This window comes from Pelobates fuscus, chromosome 12, assembly GCF_036172605.1.
Source record: "Pelobates fuscus isolate aPelFus1 chromosome 12, aPelFus1.pri, whole genome shotgun sequence".
Lineage (NCBI taxonomy): Eukaryota > Metazoa > Chordata > Amphibia > Anura > Pelobatidae > Pelobates > Pelobates fuscus.
Window position 1 is genome coordinate 45984729 of NC_086328.1, and position 21494 is coordinate 46006222.

Here is a 21494-nt window from a genome sequence, read left to right on the forward strand (position 1 = left end):
AGGGGCTGGTGGGAAAGTAAGAGAACCAACGGCGTGTAAGACACACCAAAGAGGGTGATATAATACACTAAAGGGGCTGTAACACACACACACAAAGGAGCAAAAGGGGTAAGACATTCAAGAATTCATGAAACACTAAAGGGGGGTAAGGAATTCAAAAGAGGGGTTTACGAGGCACACAGATGAAGATACTTTTTCTGGCTGGGAGGGGTGCGGCAAAATGCATCTTTGCCTGTGTAGTCAAAAATCCTTGCTCCGGCCCTGACCTTAACCTAACCTTTGGGAAGAATTGGAACACCGATTGTGAGCCAGACCTTGTACATAAAAATTGTAATTTCTTAAAATCAGGTTACAGCTCAATGTCAAGGTCCACATGGGAGCACATTAACTGGCTGACATCTACGTGGCCATGTGAGCGCTAGATGAGAGGATGCACAAGTTTAAAAAAACTGCAATCAGGAAGGCCAAACAACACACACTTTAGGGGTGACATAGAATGCATAGCTCAGACAATTTGCTTCTAGCTCAAAAATTCCTGATTCAAAAAGGTGAAGAGAGGATGTGGGTCCCAAATACAGTATTTTAGATTGTTCAGTTGCAAACTGGACACCCGTGCCATACTGCACACAAAGATAAATCTGTGCACAAACTGCCGAATTACCTTTGCTATCTGGTCAAACTTCCCAAAGAGTTCATTTAACATCACCACTAATTCCTTGGGAGAGCAGTCACTGGCAAGCCTTGTAAATCCCACAATATCTGCATACAGAATGCTAAAAGACAGAAAGAGAAAAACAAAAACATTAGACATATATAAACGTAACTACAGTGGTTTTCAAAGCACATTACCTCACTGGAACAAAATTTGGAAATGCTAAAATCCTGGACGGTTGGTGTGCCTCGAGTATTGTGTTGAGTTCCACTGTTGTAGATTGTTACTGAATGCTAATGCAACCCTGAAAAACAGTTCATTCTACATACATAGTCTGTAGAAGCCTTGCATTATTAAAGGAAGGGGCAAGAAGTGAGCCTTTAGTCTGTTCAACTGTTTTATCTACATAAGCTTCTCTAAAGAACGTGCAATCTGATACAGGCTGGTCAACTAATGATGCGCTGTATAAACAAACACAGTGACATTCTCGTACATTCATCATATCTAGCTAAGGAAAGAATAATCAATTTGACATTTTTAAGGCTCAAAGGTTAGTAACTGATTAATTACCAGTTGATCTCCTCTTTACACTGGCTCACCCACCTGACATTTTGGTGTCGTTTCACATACAAGCTGTGAAAGTTCTTGTCCGGCTGCCGATTGTCATAGTTTTCCTTCAGCCGGTCTTGAATAGCTAGTTTCATCTCCATCGAAATATAGACTGGGAGCACAGATAACAGCAGACTCTCCTGAGGTTGATAGAAAAATGTTTATATTAGGCAAAGCATAATTATCGAAGATAGAGTAAGATTTCCTATGGGGGGGGGGGGGGGGAAGGGAGAAGAGAGACAACTAGCATAAACTATTTTGTATGGCCTGTTGTGATCATTCATAACAATACTTGTTGGATTTTCATAATACAGCACAGAGTTTTAAGCACAATATTTTGCTAATCAAAACTTGCGGGAAGTTGCATCTTACCTCCAATACAAGCCAGAACAGCCCTGACTTCCCCTAAATTCTATAGGGTATCAGGCTTGTAAGTTGACATGGCAGCGAAGGGAATTCATAAGGACACTATAGGCACCCAGATCACTTCAGCTCATTGAAGTGGTCTGGGTGCAGTGTCCCTGTTGCACTTAGTGCTGTAATGTAAAACAGGTAAACATTGCACCACCAAGTCTGCCTCTATTGGCTGTCTACCAGACAGTAACTGGAGGCGCTTCCTGGATCATAACTGACTTTTGGTCCAGTAACTGGCACTGGAAGTCCACAAGCTCTGCATGCGGATATCCAGCGTCAGCTATTTCCCCACAGGAAAGCATTAATTCAATGCTTTTTTATGGGGAGATCTAAGGCGTGTGCGGCTAGGAGGCAGAGTCACGACCCAGCGCCGAGGGACATCTGCACGGGAGTCAGGTAAGTACATAAAGGGTTTTTAACCCATTATTCATGTGGATGGAGGGGCATGAGGGACGGGGAAGGCTGAGTGAGCTACAGTGCCAGCAATACAACTTTGTATTCATGGCACTTATAGTATCCCATTACAACATTGAGCATTATGGGAGTGTGTTAACCTTGCAGTCAATAAACCATTTGGGTTCAAACATGTTTCAGGCTTTAAGTAAAAATCTAACTTAAGTGTAGTCTAATAAACAGAAACATCATCATTTACATCTTCAAAGAGTAATGCCTACTATGAGACTGCCTTAAACTATATTATTTCACGACAGCTTTTGAGATCCAAGGTACCTTGGAACTCACTAAAATCCATCTACTAAATATATATCCACTATCCACCCTGTAGAATAATACTCCTTTTAATAGAAAGGTAAAAATCCATACAGCACTCAGACCTGCTGCCTCTTTTTTAGCTCCAATTTCATTTTGGTCCGGATACATTTCACTGTGTAACTGTACAAATCACGCGAAGCGTCCTGCATGTGATATTTGTGAAAAGCGCCCATGAGATTCCCACAAAGGAAGATAATGGCATTTGCGATGAGCTATGAAAGATAAAAAAAAGATATTTAACACTAACAATGTAACACGATCATTTTCAGAAAGTGAATTATAACGAAGTTAACAATGTGTGTTGCTGATGTAGATTACTAGTTTTTTTTGTTTGTTTTTTTAAACAGTTTTTGACTTGTATTAATAAAGGGATGCATGCATTTAACTATGCATTAAATCTGAAAATAGCTTGCAAAAATTGAAGATCTGAGCCTATGAAAGCCCTACACTTGTAACCCAGCTCATACTTACTGTGGCTGTCCAATCACAGACTTCCTAATATAACTTAATGAGAAGCTTAGCAAGGCAGGTGCTCTTGGCAATTGCTGCCTCTTGAGTTTGGCTCATTGGTGGATCCAGGCAATTGCCCCCCCATCCACCCCCCCCCCGAGAAAATAGTGAGGCCGAGGCTCTCCAAGCACCAGCCCTGCTGATTGCCTTCACGGACCAGAGATCAGTGATCTCCCTCCCTGGCCCACACAGGCACATTACTGGCAGCCGGCAGGGGAGGGAGTGAGAGAGAGAACCCAGGGAAGCTCTTACCTGCAGCTCTGCCGGGTTCTCTTCTCGCGATCACGGAGCATTGCTGCGGTTACCATGGCAACGCTCGTTCTCGCGATAGTGAACTCCACCCTGAGCTGCAGGTTAGAGTTCACTCCCCCACTAGAACCACCAGGGACTGGAAGAAAGCAATGTCTCCCCCTCTCTCAACAAAGGTAAGAAGGGAGGGGGGACATTAACTATATTTATTTAGCTATTATTTAATAATTTTAAAAAATATATATCTTTAATCTGCCCCCCTATCCCCTCACACACTGCACCACACACAGCCCCCCCTTACATACACAGCCCCCCCTTACATACACACACACAGCACCACTCACACACAAACACACAAACACACTGCTCCCAATATACAAATTGCTACCCCATACATACACTGCACCGCTCTAACACACGCACTACCCCTCCATACACATACTGCAACCCTCACATACACACACACACTACAGCCACTATCCCAGCAGACCCTGGGTAAGTTATCAAACGTTTTTTTGTTTTTTTTAAACGGTTTGACTACTTACTCTGGGAGGGCACCACAGCAAATCCTTGCACCAAAACCACTAAAGAGAGCTGTAGTGGTTATTGTGCCTGGATTGTTTCTTAAAATTATCTGCCAGTGCCCCTCCCGAGATTAGCTTCTGGATCCGCCACTGGTTTGGCTCCACTGAGCAAAACGACCAGGAACTAACAGGACTAGTTGCCTGATTGACAGTGGTGTAACAAGCTTAATTATTAAGTGCCTATTTCTATTGAAGTCTGCACTTTTTGTAAAAAAAAAAAAAAAAAAAGGATGCATAAAGCACTTCGGCAAGCTCAAGTGCTTTAGTGGTGTGGAGTGTCCCTTTATTTCTATGATCTATTAACAAAATACTTTAGAAGGATTAAGACAAATAATACAATTGTGATTATGGGCTATGTACACATTACATAAAGTGACATTTATTAACGTGATCTTTGCACTGTTCAAGCCTGCACACAAAAGGCTCTTGATCACAGATATAAATCACTCTTATTGCTTCCTACGTTTCCTTGATCAAGGTAAGGAGAAGATAGCAGTACTGCTAAACGTCAGCACAGTTATAAAGTTTAAAACATGATGACAAAGTTATTGCAAATAACAAGGGCTCATATTATGCATATATTAATTACATGTGCAATGGTAACCCCAATAGGAAAAAAAATGTAGTCTCCAAATATACTTTTCATGTGAACCTTCCTCCAACCAAAAAAAAAATATTGGAAAACCTGTTAACTAGAGGAAGATTTGATAATGCGCACAAAATTGTAAACCCTTACTAAAACATTGCTGGGTGTGTTTACTTTAGCAGTGATAACCTCCATAGAATTTCTGCTTAAAGGGACACTATAGTCACCTGAACAACTTTAGCTTAATGAAGCGGTTTTGGTGTAATTAAGATTTTCTTAACCCCTGCTATGTTAATAGCTTGCTAGACCCTGCAAAAGCCTCCTGTATGTGATTAAAGTTCAATTTAGAGATTGAGATACAATTATTTAAGGTAAATTACATCTGATTGAAAGTTAAACCAGTTTTTTTTTTATCATGCAGGCTCTGTCAATTATAGCCAGGGGAGGTGTGGCTAGGGCTGCATAAACAGAAACAAAGTGATTTAACTCCTAAATGACAGTGAATTGAGCAGTGAAATTGCAGGGGAATGATCTATACACTAAAACTGCTTTATTTAGCTAAAGTAATTTAGGTGACTATAGTGTTCCTTTAATATATAAGCGGTCACATATATTTTTTTTCTAACATAGACAGTGAAAAATTAACAGTTATTAAAATCGCCACAATTATCATGACTCTGCAGTGAGGCTGAGTGAGTTCACCAGAAGAGAATTAGGCTGTAGGGGGAACATGGCCTTGGCGTGGGATCATGGGTACGTTTTTTTTTTTTTTCTTCTATATTTGGTAACTTAGTTTTTCTTAAACAGGCGCGGGGAAACCATGCCTGCGAAGGCTACTCTGACCAAAAACAGTAGTTTATTAAAACATTGGTATTTGGTTGGAGTACCCATTGAAGAACTGAAAAAAATACAATAGTCGGATGGTATTAGAATTAGATGAACGGAGTATGTTTGTCTGTTACTACATTGTTGCAGACAATCATACCACGTGTCTAAATGACTAATGCAGAAGTCTGTTTTTTTGCAACTGTATATCACTTCATCAAGTGACCACCTATAAAATCAGCACTTAATTACTAATAACGTCTGCAAGCTTGAAATTCATTTCACTCTTGTTACATTCCACACACTGAGGGTCTGAAAAAACAAATGCAAAACAGCATTAAAAGCTTAGAGAGACAAACCACTTAAAAGAGCTATGGACGTTCCGTTTCAACTCCTAATATTCTCATTTATAAATTATTTCGGTCCAATATTTATGTAAAAATGAAAGTTTCCCTTTAAGGGACACTTAAAGCACCAAAAGCACTTCAATTAATGAAGTAATATGAGGTCATGGATACAGCCCTGCAGCCGTGCAAATGAAAACATTCAGGGTTATTCAAAGTGGATTTCAAATTGAAGGTCAAAAAATCCCAAATGGAAAAATTCTCTAAATTAGCAATGCTTTCAGATTGGCTACTCTGTTCTTAAATTTGAAATTCACCTTGAATTCACTTTATATGCTCAGTGCTTTAGTAAATAACCCTGATTGCCTTTTACGAGAAATGGCACTGTTTATATGTTGAACACTCAACTAATCTAGAGGCAGTCTCTCAACTACTCTAGAGGCAGTCTCTCAACTACTCTAGAGGCAGTCTCTCAACTACTCTAGAGGCAGTCTCTCAACTACTCTAGAGGCAGTCTCTCAACTACTCTAGAGGCAGTCTCTCAACTACTCTAGAGGCAGTCTCTCAACTACTCTAGAGGCAGTCTCTCAACTACTCTAGAGGCAGTCTCTCAACTACTCTAGAGGCAGTCTCTCAACTACTCTAGTGGCAGTCTCTCAACTACTCTAGTGGCAGTCTCTCAACTACTCTAGTGGCAGTCTCTCAACTACTCTAGTGGCAGTCTCTCAACTACTCTAGTGGCAGTCTCTCAACTACTCTAGTGGCAGTCTCTCAACTACTCTAGTGGCAGTCTCTCAACTACTCTAGTGGCAGTCTCTCAACTACTCTAGTGGCAGTCTCTCAACTACTCTAGTGGCAGTCTAGGGGATTCAGACTGAATTAGATTTAATTGCTGAATCGATTTCATGTCCGGCTAATTCTGGAAGTTGAGTGTGAATCCTATGCTTCTCTACCAGAAAACTTTGATACAATGTTTTGAAATACTGGATTGGTCAATCACCGCAATTGATGTACATGCACCAAAAAAAAAAGTTTATTATGCCAATACAATGCTTCTCACAGAGAAGCACAGGACCCAGTTTACATCATCATGTTCTGCATGATTAAACCACATGTGAAAACCTTGACAGTCACTAAACGTATTTTCTCTGACTAAAGTAAACATTGCAGTGTTGCAGAAATGGCACCATTTCACCTTGCCAGAAAAAAAAAAAAAAGAGACAGCATATAAGCACCAGAGTCACAACATTAAGATGTAGTGTTTTTGGTGCTTGGTGTCTTTAAACTGTTAATGTGCCCATTTGTTGTATTATGCATGAGTGAGGAGGGTACAGTCAATTTCACCATCCTTCTACATTAAAATCGAGAAAAGGTGACACGAGTTCATCAGAAAAGCAACACACTGAGAATGTCTCCAAAATGTTTTTTAAATATATCCCAGATGGGACCCGGTACTGCCATCCTGTGGTTTTTTTTTTCTTCCACAAGAGAAAGTGCCCAAAAAACTACAGTGAGGCTGTAGAATTACAGTTGATCAAGAATATTTCCACTCAGGTAACCGTATTTTCATAGCACTCCGTGGATGGGCAACCCTCGGTGGGAGCCTTCAGAGTTACTTTTCAACTTGTTTTTTTGGGGCATGCCTGCCACTCCATTTTTTTCTTTGGATTCAAACTTCCTGGTGGATTTGATGGTTTGACACAGTGAGCTAAGTATGGAGATACAGACAATGTTTGACAGAGGAAGATCATCATTATTGTCATGAATACAGTGCAACGTACACCACCCAGCCCAAACCAATGTGCCTGGCTGTGGGATAGGTATAGGCTATCCTAGACTTAGGATAAGGCCAGGGACTAATTAAAAGTATTTAGAAAATTGGGAAGACTAGATGGGCCAAATGGTTCTTATCTGCCGTCTCATTCTATGTTTCTATGTTCCTATGTTTGTGTATGGCCATGATGACGTTCAGAAGGGATTTCCCTCTTTAAAATTTTAATTTCAATTTCCTGCATTATAAAGAATATAAACACGTCATCCTAATTTAACTCAGTCAAATCTTCATCACCATTTAATTCAAGGTTTTAACATGTGCTAGGTGTAACTGTGGAAAGACAATGATCTCACTGCCCCACCAGCTACATGTCTCCAGTACAGGATATGAGCTAATTTAGAAACATTTTGGGGGCCTGAATCACAGACTCAGTTAAGGAGTAGCTTATCACACAGGCTGCCTAAAGGGGATTGTAAAACAATGTATTGCTGTTCTTTCCAGATACCAATAGGTTAATATTTCGGAATTTGTGGGAATCGTGAAAATAAAGTTGCTAGGAAACAACGAACATGCATTTCTACCATTATAAAGTCAAGCCTTGCCTCATCTAATGTTTACATTTCCTTTATTGAAAATTACGCTTATTTTAGAATTTTTATATCTCCTGCTCTGTTAAGAGCTTGCTTGACACTGCGGGAAACCCCTGTATAGAATTAAAGTTCAATTTACAGAGCAGGAGATAAAAACATTTCAAATTAGCTACGTCTGATTGTATATAAAACCATTTTGCTTTCATGCAGGCTGTGTCAGTCACAGCTAAGGGAGGTGTGGCTAGAATTCCATAAACTGAATGAAAAGTGATTTAACTCCTAAATGGCAGAGAATTGAGCAGTATGACTGCAGGGGCATGATCTATACACTAAAACCATGTCATAAAGCTAAAGTCGTTTTGGTGACTATAGTGTCCTTCCAAGGTAGGGGAAGAGGGGCTTGGGGGACATTCCTGTGTTGTGTGTTAAATTGGGGAGGGGAGGCAGTGTATTCATTTGAAGGAGGGAGGGGGTAGTGTATTAATTTGAGGGAGTGAGGGGGCACTGTATTAATTTGGGGGAGGAAGGGGGCCAGTGTATTAAATTGGGAGAGGGGAGGGGAAGTGTATTAAATTGGGAGAGGGAAGGGGAAGTGTAATAAATTGGGAGAGGGAAGGGGAAGTGTATTAAATTGGGAGAGGGAAGGGGAAGTGTATTCAATTGGGAGAGGGAAGGGGAAGCGTATTCAATTGGGAGAGGGAAGGGGAAGTGTATTAAATTGGGAGAGGGAAGGGGAAGTGTATTAAATTGGAGAGGGAAGGGGAAGTGTATTAAATTGGGAGAGGGAAGGGGAAGTGTATTAAATTGGGAGAGGGAAGGGGAAGTGTATTGAATTAGGGGGTGGGGGCAGTGTATTAAATTAGAGTTGTGGCAGTGGGGGCACAACTCAATTAGAGTGGAGGAAAGAGTATCAGATTAAGGGGCAGTGTATGTGATTTGGTGGAGGGGCAGTGTATTAGAGTGGAGGAAGGGGGGAGTGTATTGGATTTGGGGTCAATACATTGGATTTGTGGGTAGTGTATAGGAATGTGGGGATGGGCAATATATTAAATTGTGGGGGCAGTGTATTAAATTAGAGTGGTGGGAGTGGGGACAGTATTTAATTAGAGTGGAGGAAAGAGGGGCAGTGTATTAGATTGGGTGGAGGGGGCAGTGTATTGGATTTGGGGTCAATACATTGGATTTGTCGGCAGTGTATTGGAATGCGGGGCGGGGCAGTGTTTTAGATTGGATCTGCATGGAGGTGCGGATTGGCCGTGTAGCTTTTTGTCACACATGTACAACAGCCTCCCAATTTTGATGATCTTAACCAAAGTGAAGAACACACTTATAGGACTTCAAAATAAACAAGATAATGTAATTTGCTTTATTACAGCTTTGCAACAGCATACATTCACCATTTCAGTCCCATTACCAAACTTTTCTTAATATGTCAAGGTAGTTGGACTGAACCATTGGTTATATGCAAATAAACGTCTCCTTAAAATAAATTCGCTCTTTTGTTTACTTTGAAGCCCTACGAGGACGTCCTGTGTCAGTTAGGCAACTTTTTTATATACTGTACTTTTAGAAATAAACCTACGTTTCTATGAAAACTGAATTTTTTGTTTTTTTGCAGCCCACATAAACTAAAACCTTGTTTATTTGACCTGTGTTAGCCTTTGAGTTTGACATGCTTGCCATAAACGGTCATTGCTCAACTGTTCCACTTGCTAACAAAGGGATGGCCATGCTCCTGCAGATATCTTAACCACATTTCCCATGATGTATAGGCAACCCATATGCTTTATTTTCACTATCGCTAAAGCTGTCTGAGAATCAAATGGGAAACATATGACAAACCGTAGTGGTAGAAATTATTCTGAAATAACAGTCGCAGGAGCTGTTTTTGGAAATATTTGCCAATAAAATTTTCTGTACAAGCATTAGAACAACCTTCTAAATGCCATTAAACGATATTAACTCAACAGAAAAACAACTAAAAGGGATGTGAAAAAGATACCAGAAATATTTTTGTGGCGCCTAGATTTTCAAATAGGCAAGCTCAGCAGTAATACTCGCACATTGGCCGACATGACGCAACTCAAAATAACGAATATGACTTATGCCTCACTAAAGCTCTGTTGATAGAACATGTGGTATATGAACACTAATGTCTTGTGTGTACAAATGTACTTTGTTTTTTTGTTTGTTTTGGGGGATAAGCTAAATGCTCACATAATACAGCGCACATTATACATCATGCCTTCTTCGCTATGACATTACACTCCCTATCATTCCTTTTCCTCCTCCCATCATCCCACTTTTTCTAGATATTGAACCAACTTACTCCATGCCCCCTGATGACATCTCTATATCCCCATTTCTACTTTAGTTTAATTTATCCATCACATTGACATTTCCTTCTGGTCTCATTCTCTACCTATTCATGCCATTTTCCCATCCCATTCTCCACATAAATCTCACTTTAACCTCATGTTTTCATAACTTCAGTTTTCTATTCCCATTCTATATCCACCTATTCAATCTCCCACTTATTCTATTTTCCTTCTTCTGTAACTTCTCTTCCTCATTGCCTCTACTCTTCCCTTTTCAACCCTTCATTTCCACCCCAACCCCCTGTGGTTCCAAAACGTAATATCTTGAGTCAGGGGCTGGTGATACGGATGTAGGCCATCAGGAGAAGAGCTTCTCCAAGCAACCTACAGCTAAACAAAACATATGTACTCAATATGTTTTTCATAGTGTTGACTGCCCTATCAGCATCATCTATAGGGTCTGCACTAAGAAGCGGTGACATGCCATGTTTACTGAGGGTCAGGGCCAGATTAACATAGGGGCTGATGGAGCTACAGCTCCAGGCCCATTGATTTAAATAAAACAAGAAAATGTTTTTTTTTTTTGTTTTTTGTTTTTTTAACTACAACTCTTCACGTGCTCTTGGTTAAGTATGGAAACTTCAGAGGGATGTAGGGGAACAAAACTAGTGTGGACTGGCTGACAATTACATTCGTTCAGGTAAAGCAAATGCTCTTGCTGCTTCAGTCTCTCTAACACTGTGGCATGTGCCCTTTCTTCTACACTCACACTTTATCTGTCCCAGACTGTATAACAGGAGCTTCTGCCTGTTAGTAAGAAGCTTAGGAGAGGAATGGACCAGCGAGTGCACGGGGACAGTCCTTAGAAAGCATTGAGCTAGCGCATCATTAGATGCATTTATGCCAAGCTCAGGGTGCTGTCTGCACAGCATGCCCTTGGTTGTTCATCCTGCATGATTGGCACTGGCAGGCAGCCTGACGTACATTCACAACAGACTGACTGCCCATCTAATTCTCTGTGCAGACATGCTTGTCCCTTTGGGCAGTTCTGGTTACATGATTCACATCAATGGCCCACACTCTTATCCCATCCACCGATATCCTGCTTCACTGGACACTGCTGTTAGAGGGTATGGATTTACATGAAAGAGAGATTTACATAGGGTATGTGTTTTCTGATAGCTGTATCCTGTAAGTTTCCCTCCAGCACCACCTCCACCATATACATGATGCTTGGGAGGTAGAACTATTTCAGTGTTTTCTGACAATAAAATTCGGTAATTAGGCCCATCATAATTGTCAGCACCAAGCCGAAAGGGCTCTTAATACGGCCCTGCTGAGGGTACCTGTCACTAGTTGCTGCTCATGGCATTAACCTAGAAAGCATAGCTTGTGGATGTAAGATCCCATCCCTTCCATTTCTGCAGGAGGCCACCTTCACTAGGAGAATACCATGTGCAGAAATCTGTGACAAGTAGCACAAATAGATATGCTTGTCACTGCTTGTTTGTCAAACACCCAAACCAATGATAAATATATCTTTATAGCCTATACATGGAGCCAAACCGATGATATACAAATGGCAGGTGTAATGCTGATGTAATCGGTCTGTATTTGAAGGGGTGGCCAGGGCTTTATAAACTGGAACAACACCCTTACCCCCATCATGCTCCAGATTTGTGATTAGTGCAAACCTCTGCACTTCAAATGAGGGCTTCCGACCTGCACCTCTGATGCGTTTTCGAAGCTCAGGTTTGCATTTATAAGAACTTCTCACACTGCTTTAAGTCAGATTCTAGTTAGTAGATGTGGTGGATACCACTAACCCACTAAGAAACTACTCAACAAAGACTAGATCACTCCCATTGGCTCCATATGTCCTCTCCCCTCCAAGAGTGCTGCAAGCACCGCTCTCTCTGCCCAAACCCCGACGTATACCGAGCTGTAGTACTATAAAACTGTTCAGCTGGACTTATCCACCAACCGTCCCTAACGGTTTTTCATATGATTTTGTTTTGTTTTTTTACTGTATTCAGCTCTCTGTATCTGGGAGATAATTAAATCATCTCTCACTAAAACAATTATCTCCCAGACGCAGACGCACCTGTGTGGGATCTGTATGTACTGAATGGAGACAGCATGCTTGGTGTCTGTGCATAAAAGGCTGCATTCGGCAAAATAAAATCGGATATACTCCCAGAACTACTAGTCGTCTAGTTACTGGGGGAACAGAGCTAAATTCAGTGAAAGTTCCATTTCTGGCTGACGGGAGACCAGTCGGGTTACCTGGGTTCCGCTACAGTAGAGATACAACAGTTTATCCTGAGTGTGGGGCCCTAAGTAGGAGGTTCAGCCCGACGTGGAGCCTCTGTGCTACTGTGATTTTTCATGGTGGGTTCCCACACTGTTTCACAGATTTTGGTAAAGTGCGCAGAAAGGGTTGGCTGTTTGTGGGGCTTAACAGCATAGTTCAAAGAGGGGTTAATATGCTGGTGCGCATTTCAGTATTATAATTGGAAGAATGACTGTTACGCATCACCTACATATCTCAAGTTGGATTTTGAGAAGCAATTTTTGGGCAGAGAAACTAGAGGCATCATGTTTCCACAACAATCCCAGAGTTACCATCTTGACATTCATATGAGCACAGACGAGCATCATGTGTCATCATGGAGTGAGTCAGAGAGGAGTATGTGTTAAAATAATTTCCTTCTTTTTTTATGGGCAATATTCAACCTTTAGTTGGACAATGATAAGTATAAGTGTAAGCTATTATCTACCACTACCATCAGGTGGGTCTCAGATCATTTTGGAATGTAATTAACAATGACATACTTCTATCATCTTCATTAAGTCTTTGGCCAGGAAGTAACAAATGATGATATACTTATATGAACTTCACTGAGTCTTTGTCCAAGACGTTAAGGTCAGCCACATTTTGCTGGTCCTATTCCTCGAGTCATGGCATCAGTACTCTTATGGGCCTATGTCCAGGTTATTTACTTTTGACACTTGATTTGGGCAAGCAGAGAGGTCTCATGTGGTGGATGACGAGAAAAGTATTTCTTTACCACTATCCCCTGGTCAAGTGTCAGATACCATGTCTCAGAGCATAGACAGTGCTTACATTAATAGAATTATGTAAGAGGGATTCTGTTCCCAGCCTTAGTCCAGAAGGTTAAACTGTAGAAGTTGTTAAAATCAGACCCTCCTGCTACATTACAAATTCAGAGTTTGCTTCAAAATTTTATGGACACTTAATAATATTAAAATATTGGAAATATTGGATGTTAGAGCCACTTATTCCTGCTGCAGTGTTGCAGGACAAGCACGTTTTATTTCCAGGTAACATCGTTCTAAGGATTAACTCAAATTCTCCTATAATAACTCTGACCAATTTTTTTCCAGACCGCTTAGGAAAGGAGTTACTGAAAGGCAAGGATGTTAAACTGGTATCATAGTTTTTATCCTCGAATGATATAGTGGAAAATAAATCATCTTCTTGTGGTGAGGTATCAGTGGTCATGAAAGTAAAAGATCATCATTTGTTCAGTACATTCACATAGGCTGGAAGAATTAGATGTTTATTGGTTTAAGATTGTTTACCTAGGACACATGTATGGTGGTTTTGTTTTTTTATGACTACCATAGGTCTTTTTCAGCCAGGGAAGCAGCAGCTTTTGCAAGGTTTAGACAACAGATTGGAGTATTTTGTATACAGAGCTTTTTTTGGTAGGCATTTTCCTGATCTTAAGATTCTAGCTTGCTCTATGTGTCAGAGTCTACAGCTCATTCTGGTGTAAAACAGAAATCCAAAACACTAAAGACACCTCATAAAACATTTCTGTTTCTAGCCTAGCAAATTAACCAATTAAAAAATATCAATTGACAAATTAGGCTGAGCTTTTTTTCCCCCCTTGTTAAAGCAACACTATAGTCACCAGAACAACTATAGCTTAAAGTAGTTATTCTGGTGAGTATAATAATTTCCTTCAGGCATTTTAATGCAAACACAATGTGTACATATCCCCTAGGGATACCTCCAAGTGGCCACTCCTCAGATGGCCACAGGAGGTGCTTCCTGGAGCAGTGCTGCACAGTAGGCAGCACTGTCGTTCAGCGTCTCCACGCACTGCATGGGGACGCTGAATTTCCCTCATAGAGATGCACTGATTCAATGCATCTCTTTGAGGAGGTGCTGATTGGCCCCGCCCCCTTGCCGATTTGAGTGAATTTCCCATGGGAAAGCATTGGATTGGCTAAAAATCGGAAATTCTGATTATGTCACCAATAGGGCGGGGTCAGTGCCGGCGTTGGAAATAAGGTGAGATTTCATTGCTTTTAAGGGGGCTAAGTGGGGGGGCATGTTTGTGTTCCTGACCCTATAGTGTTCCTTTAAGGCACAAATTTGCAACACATTCAACAATAACGGATGTGCACATAATCAATGTTTATTTCAGGTCTGTGCCAACTGTCATAGGGCTCATCCACATATATATCCAATAAAAAAAAATCAATACATTTATGACTAGCAAAGGTTAATTTGTATGCCTTGCCTGAATTGCAGACTAATTAACCTTTTCAGAATATTGTAACTTTCTTGTTGAAAGGCTTGTCGGAAGGTTTTTACCTTTCGTTCCGTCAGACGCTGGAATGTTCTAATCTGTTATCTGCTGTTACTGTAGATATGCTAAATCAGAAGGAAGTTGAGAACGTTTTTTTTGCTGGGTCTATGTTCTTCATGGAGGGTAAATACCATCAATGTTGTGTATGGTAAATTCTCATTAAAATGTTGTCTAATTTAGGACTTGTCAGCACCAATTTTTCCACATCTAGCCTCAACTCACTCATTCCTCCTGGAGGGTTCCCACTCAAATATAGAACTACAGATGCAGCCTTCCAGCAAATTGTTTTAGCCAGTAAAAAAAGCATTCCTTTCCAGATATTACAGACACTTTCAAAATACCTCCAATTCATGCATCACTCTGGCATCAACATGGCATCAAGCGGAAGGGCAAATACTATTTTGCAACTCACCCAACATCTGGCTCCAAGAGCAGTTCTCACTTATTTGACTTACTGGCAGAGGCTCTTTGTTGGATTTTGCTGAATCACTTCAGGTGTTTTATGGTTCTACACTATTTTGATGATTTCTTTTTAAACTATTTATGTCTATTGAACCACCCAAATTGGTACCTAAGGGTTTGTCACATATTTTCTCTCTTTCTAACACTCTAGATATTCCGGATGCACCTCAAAGACTGAAGGCCATTGCACTTTGCTGTGTTCTCTGCTCATTAACCTGGACACGCTGGTCATACAAGCTAGTCTTCTACAAGAGAAACTTGAGAGAATTTGACATTCTATCCTCAAGTTCTCCAAAGCAATACATGCACTAGGCTAGAGCTACACTTTTTGTTGGCTTGCTTTCACAATGAGAATCATGCTGCAACTACAATACTTTTCTTGGGGTCTGGCTCTCACAGTCTCATTCAGTTAGATCAAGTGGCCTGGACAGATATGCAAATGTGGCAGGAATTTTTGAATAACTGGAATGACACCTCTATTCCTAAACCAGCTTTATTTTTGGCCCTATGTAGGTCCCACCTCAACCAGTGGTCTCGGCACACCTCAGACTGTACATTATACACTTTGCATTTTAGGCCAATCCCACAAGTTTAAGGCCAATTTACTGTGCCTGTTTTGTGGTTAGGGCCAAGGCTTTGGCTCCGTTGAACTCCATATTTGTGATCCCCACCCAATTCGCGCACTTCTATAGTCCTATTAATTATCTACCCTTAAACAAGTTGTCATACCTCAGACTGTACACTATACCAAGCCCACAAACATAGAATACATACAACGTATATATTTGACAATGAGTATAACAAACTGCCATTTATATAGACTTGTGTTTCAGTTGTAAGAGGATTTTTGGTGATTATTTAATTTAACCCCAAACCTCCCACGTATTCCACTTTTTTCTTTAGTCCCGCTAAAAGATAGCCCACATGGAATGCTTTCATGTTGCTTATATCAAATGTATACTCCTGTGCTAGATCAGTTTTTGCACTGCACAGCAAACCTTGCTGAATATAAATGGTAGCAACTGTAGTATGGCTGCTATTGGTTTATTGAGCTCTGTAATTCCAATAATCTTTTGCAATGATTTAAGGAGTTTATGGTGTAAGATCAGTCTAATAAACCGGAATAAGAGGCCCCCTAATTAATGTATCTCATCCTGTGTGCTGCAGAGGTCTCTCTAAGCAGTGCATAGAAGGACAGTTTAACCCCTTAAGGACCAAACTTCTGGAATAAAAGGGAATCATGACATGTCACACATGTCATGTGTCTTAAGGGGTTAAAGTAAAGTAATGTTCTTTTATTTTTAATGCATTATCTGTATAACCCTTTGAAAAATACAGGTTCATTTTTTATTTTATTTGTTTTACATAGACTAAGCCTTTAAAATAGTCTAGTATGATTTTGTACCAAAACCATGCTAGATTTCCAGACTCTGTGCTGCGAGGATTAGGATAACTGCAAAGCAACAGTTTCAAAAAAATGAAATTAACAGATGTAACACTGTAATAAATATGATATTAAAGGGACACTATAGTCACCTGACCAACTTTAGCTTAATGAAGCAGTTTTGGTGTATAGAACATGCTCCTGCAGCCTCACTGCTCAATCCTCTGCCATTTAGGAGTTAAATCCCTTTGTTTATGAACCCTAGTCAAACCTCTATACATGTGACTTGCACAGCCTTCTAAAAACACTTCCTGTAAAGAGAGCACGATTTAGGCTATCTTTATTGCAAGTTCTGTTTAATTAAGATGTTCTTATCCCCTGCTGTGTTAATAGCTTGCTAGACCCTGCAAGAGCCTCCTGGATGTGATTAAAGTTCAATTTAGAGATTGAGATACAATCATAGCCAGGGGAGGTGTGGCTAGGGCTGCATAAACATAAAGTGATTTAACTCCTAAATGACAGTGAATTGAGCAGTGAAATTGCAGGGGAATGATCTATACACTAAAACTGCTTTATTTAGCTAAAGTAATTTAGGTGACTATAGTGTTCCTTTAATGCAATGTTTTTAAATCGAGGTAGAATCATCGGAAAGGGTTGGCAGCAATGGGAGAACAAACCAAAATGCAGCTGGTTATCTTGATTGTGTGAAAACTGGCACTGGACCAACATAGGACACAAAAGTATTCAGGATTATAATAAATCTAGGTATGTAATTATCCATGATTCAAAACAATAGCAATTCAAATTTAACAAGCAGGCATATGAATCTATCCCTACACAGAGCAGTATTTTGGGAATTAATTGGTTTTGTGCTCTTGCAGATCCTTATGATGTTGTGTCCTTAAAGGACCACTATAGTGCCAGGAAAACAAACTCGTTTTCCTGGCACTATAGTATTATTAGGTCCCACCTCCCCCACCCTCATGGCACCCCCCGCCCAGGCTATAGAATGAGGAAGGGGTTAAACACTTACCTTTCTCCAGCACCGGGCTCCCTCGTGCACGCAGTCAGTCCATAGGAAAGCATTCTCAATGCTTTGTTATGGACGCAAGCGTCTTCTCACTGTGAAAATCACAGTGAGAAGCGCCTCTAGCGGCTGTTAATGAGACAGCCACTAGAGGCTGGTTTAACCCATATGTAAACATAGCAGTTTCTCTGAAACTGCTATGTTTACAGCAGGCAGGGTTAACCCTAGTCCCTACCACATCAATGATATCCATGACAAAAAAAAAAAAGTTAAAATGAGATGTGTTTGCTAATAAATGAAATTAAATGAAAAAATAAATCAATAATATTACCTGAAAGGCAAAGGAATCGGGACGTTCACCGGACAACAGAATACTAATGACAATGATGTGGGATGTTCCGCACACAATACTGACAATCAGACATGCTCGCATTCCCAAGGGAAGTGTGGTGTACACAGAGAAAGTAATGAACAGGAAGAAGGGCACCTTAAAAAAAATACAAAAATAAAGTGATAGCATGTTACAACACAGTTATGGAAAGATGGAGTTGTACTGCTTGATAAAGTTAACTTTGAATGCACAGGATTATCATTTGCAAAGAAACATTAGCACTATACATTACAATGTCACGTTTATATTATGCAATCCTGCTAATTACAAACAAACAAACTGTAAAAAAGAAAAAAGTTAGCATCGCTATCTTAAGCCAGATCAGTAAAATTTTATTAAAATATTGTACGAATCATTAATTAAAATGCATAAAATGTTAATGGGCATAACATACTGTATTGCCAGTTCCTGCTCAAGAGCTTCAGTTCGCTCTCCTGAGCCATGTCCTGCAGTGGATACCTGGCGCGTTGTCTGAGAGCATCAGTGGACTGCTCTCTGCAAATAAGCAAAGCCCTGCACTTTTGGACATAGCTCAGTGAAAAGAGCTCAAGTTCTCACTAAGCAGTAGTTAAGGTGGGGGTGGAGAGAGCCAACTACAGGTATCCAAATGTAAACACATGAGAAGTCTCTTTGCACCATAATCACTACATTAATCAATGTTTTTGGTGCTTAGAGTGTCCTAATAGTTTTTGCCCATTTTCAGTGTTTTCATTTATTCGGTTTGTTTTTGCTTCAGTGCACTTGCTTGGGGTCTCATATGCTTTGAATTATTATTATTGCCATTTATATAGCGCCAACAGATTCCGTAGCGCTTTACAATATTATGAGAGGGGGATGTAACTATAAATAGGACAATTACAAGAAAACTTACAGGAACAATAGGTTGAAGAGGATCCTGCACAAACGAGCTTACAGTCTATAGGAGGTTGGGTATAAGACACGTTAGGAACACATTGTCCTTTATAATAAGGACTAATAGCGACTATTACAATCAGACATTTAGAGGGATTTGACATATTTCCTGATTACAGCAGATATCAATGGATCTATAAAGATTTACTTCAGCTATAATATTTATTTTATATATACACAGACACATGTGCATAGACATATACGCATATGCGGAATGAAAACGATCACACATAATGCTCAAATAACGGTTAGTACGCACCATCCCAACCAAAATCGACTTTTATGTGAAACACACATTGTTGATTGCTGTTAGAAATGCCCTTTAAGAATAATAATCTGTAAATCTATAAAGAAAGTATTGCTCATAGGAAACTGTCCAGGCCAGCAAGAAAATATTTAAGCACAATCAAAATGTGGATGTTGCTATCTTGCTTTCCTGCAAGCTGAAACCCAGCTGCTGTGTGTAATATTTAGCCATTCTGGAAAGACCCTGGAGAGAGTTCATACAGAGTGACACAGAACACTGCCGTTCTACCCCTTACCATCCGGCTAATTACCAGTCGATCCATGGGAATGGGGGCTGTGCCAGTCACTTGTTATTCTGATACCTATTAAATGTCTTACTGAGCCTGCAGGGAGTGACAGACCTTTGGCAAGTAACAACGGCTTTATGCAGTCTCAAACTAAACAATAGTCTGCTCCCACTACCAAAAAAACATTTGAAAAGGGATTTAACAGTGATGACTTGCTTGGCACGGTAGATGTTTGTGAACTATGTGTGCGGAGACTCAGCCAGTCTGAAGAAATAGGTTTTCAAATATTTTTAGGGGACACTGTAGGCATCCAGACCACTTCAGCCCGTTGAAGTGGTCTGGGTGCCAACTCCCACTACCCTTAGCCCTGAAAGTGTAATTATTGCAGTTTAAAAAAAAACAAAAAACAGACAGCCACTAGAGGGACTTCCGTGTTCTTAGACGACTAAACGATGCTGGATGTTCCTCATGCTATGCATGAGAACCTCCAGCATCGTCGGAATCCCCATAGGAAAGCATGCGCCTTAGGTCTCTCTCGCCGGCTGACGCTGGATTCAGGTAAGTAACTTAAGGGGTTTAAACCCCTTCAGCGCCATGGGAGGGGGGCGCAAGGGAGCAGGGCACTCTAGGATTCTACAGAGAATCCCTTTAAGCTTGTGGCAAATGTGATATTTTGGGGAAGATTCAAAAACAAGGACAGTAAGTAAGAAATGAGAGCCCTAACTTATTATTAACTAAGATGATATTAAAAACTGTCTTATATGAAATTTACAGTAAAAAAAAGAGAGCCCAACAAGATCCCTAAAGGTAACTGTGGTAGTCAACTCCCATTTAAGGTGTGGGGAAAAAAAAGAGCCACAGACCCCCAACAGAGTATAACTTGACAAGGTCACTTGTCAAAATTATAGGGTTCAAAAGGCAGGAAGTGGAACAGTTACAGGTGACCTTGTGGTGGTTATCCATCAGCCTATGGCAAGATCCGGAGCTGAGGGACAACCTTCCTCTACTTTCTTCCATTTTCTTTTGGGAAATATTGTCCCTATGTGATTGGAACTCTGTAGGAGAAGATCATTCGGCCAACTGTACCTGTCTGTAATGTGCGATGAGCAACAATGTTATTGATTAAAGTGAGATATGTAAGGAATACAAAGTAGATTTCAAATTTAAAGGGATACTACAGGCAGCGCATTAGAGCTCCCCATAGGAAAGCATTTAAAATGCTTTTCAATGCTTTCATATGGGGAAATGAGCGATCCTGGAGGTCTTCACACAGTGCTAGGGACGTCCAGCGATGCTCTAGCACAGTGCTTCCTTTGCTAGGGACATGGAAGTGCCCTCTAGTGGCTGTCTTATAAAAAACTGCAATAATTGCACTTGCAGGGTTAAGTAGTGGGAGTTGGCACCCAGATCACTCCAATGGGCAGAAGTGGTCTGGGTGCCTGGAGTGTCCATTTAAATCAGTGGGTTTTTTTTAATTTTCAAAAAGTTGGACAAACAAAGTGACATATCTTGTGCATCAAGGTAACAGTACCATACAGCAATTTAAGTGATAGTATATAGTATGGAGTGACATCAAACTTGTCTATCGAAATTATGTAAACTTTCCAAGATTACATGTACAAGAAACAATGAACATAGCCCATAGGCAATAAATTACAAAAAAGAAACATACCAAGCATAACTAACAATTGTTATCTAGAATGCGGGATTATTATGAATTAGTGGTATTCAGAAGATACATGTGTCAAGAGGGAGAGAGTGCCCAACTTGGTAATGTCTCCTGCCTGTATGGAAGCAACCCAGAGCTGCCATGTCTGTCGGTATTTATGTGTCATTGAGAAGTGTACCTAAATGATTCTAATCGACTTTACTTTCTGTACCCATCCCAGAGGATGCATCCTTCCAGAAGAGAGTGATTAGTTGGTTTGCGGCTG

At 40.5% G+C, this 21494-nt stretch overlaps 1 protein-coding gene across 1 annotated transcript in view; it reads right to left on the bottom strand.

Moving 5' to 3' along the window:
* The window catches only part of ADCY7 (adenylate cyclase 7), a 135580-nt gene that overhangs the window by 65607 nt on the left and 48479 nt on the right, over positions 1-21494 (bottom strand). Inside the window, exons 3-6 of the mRNA XM_063437271.1 lie at positions 18056-18211; positions 2509-2658; positions 1256-1401; positions 662-773 (exon numbers count right to left, since the gene is read on the bottom strand). Of these exons, the coding sequence (XP_063293341.1) occupies positions 662-773; positions 1256-1401; positions 2509-2658; positions 18056-18211 (564 nt within the window). The remainder of the gene's footprint in view (positions 1-661; positions 774-1255; positions 1402-2508; positions 2659-18055; positions 18212-21494) is intronic.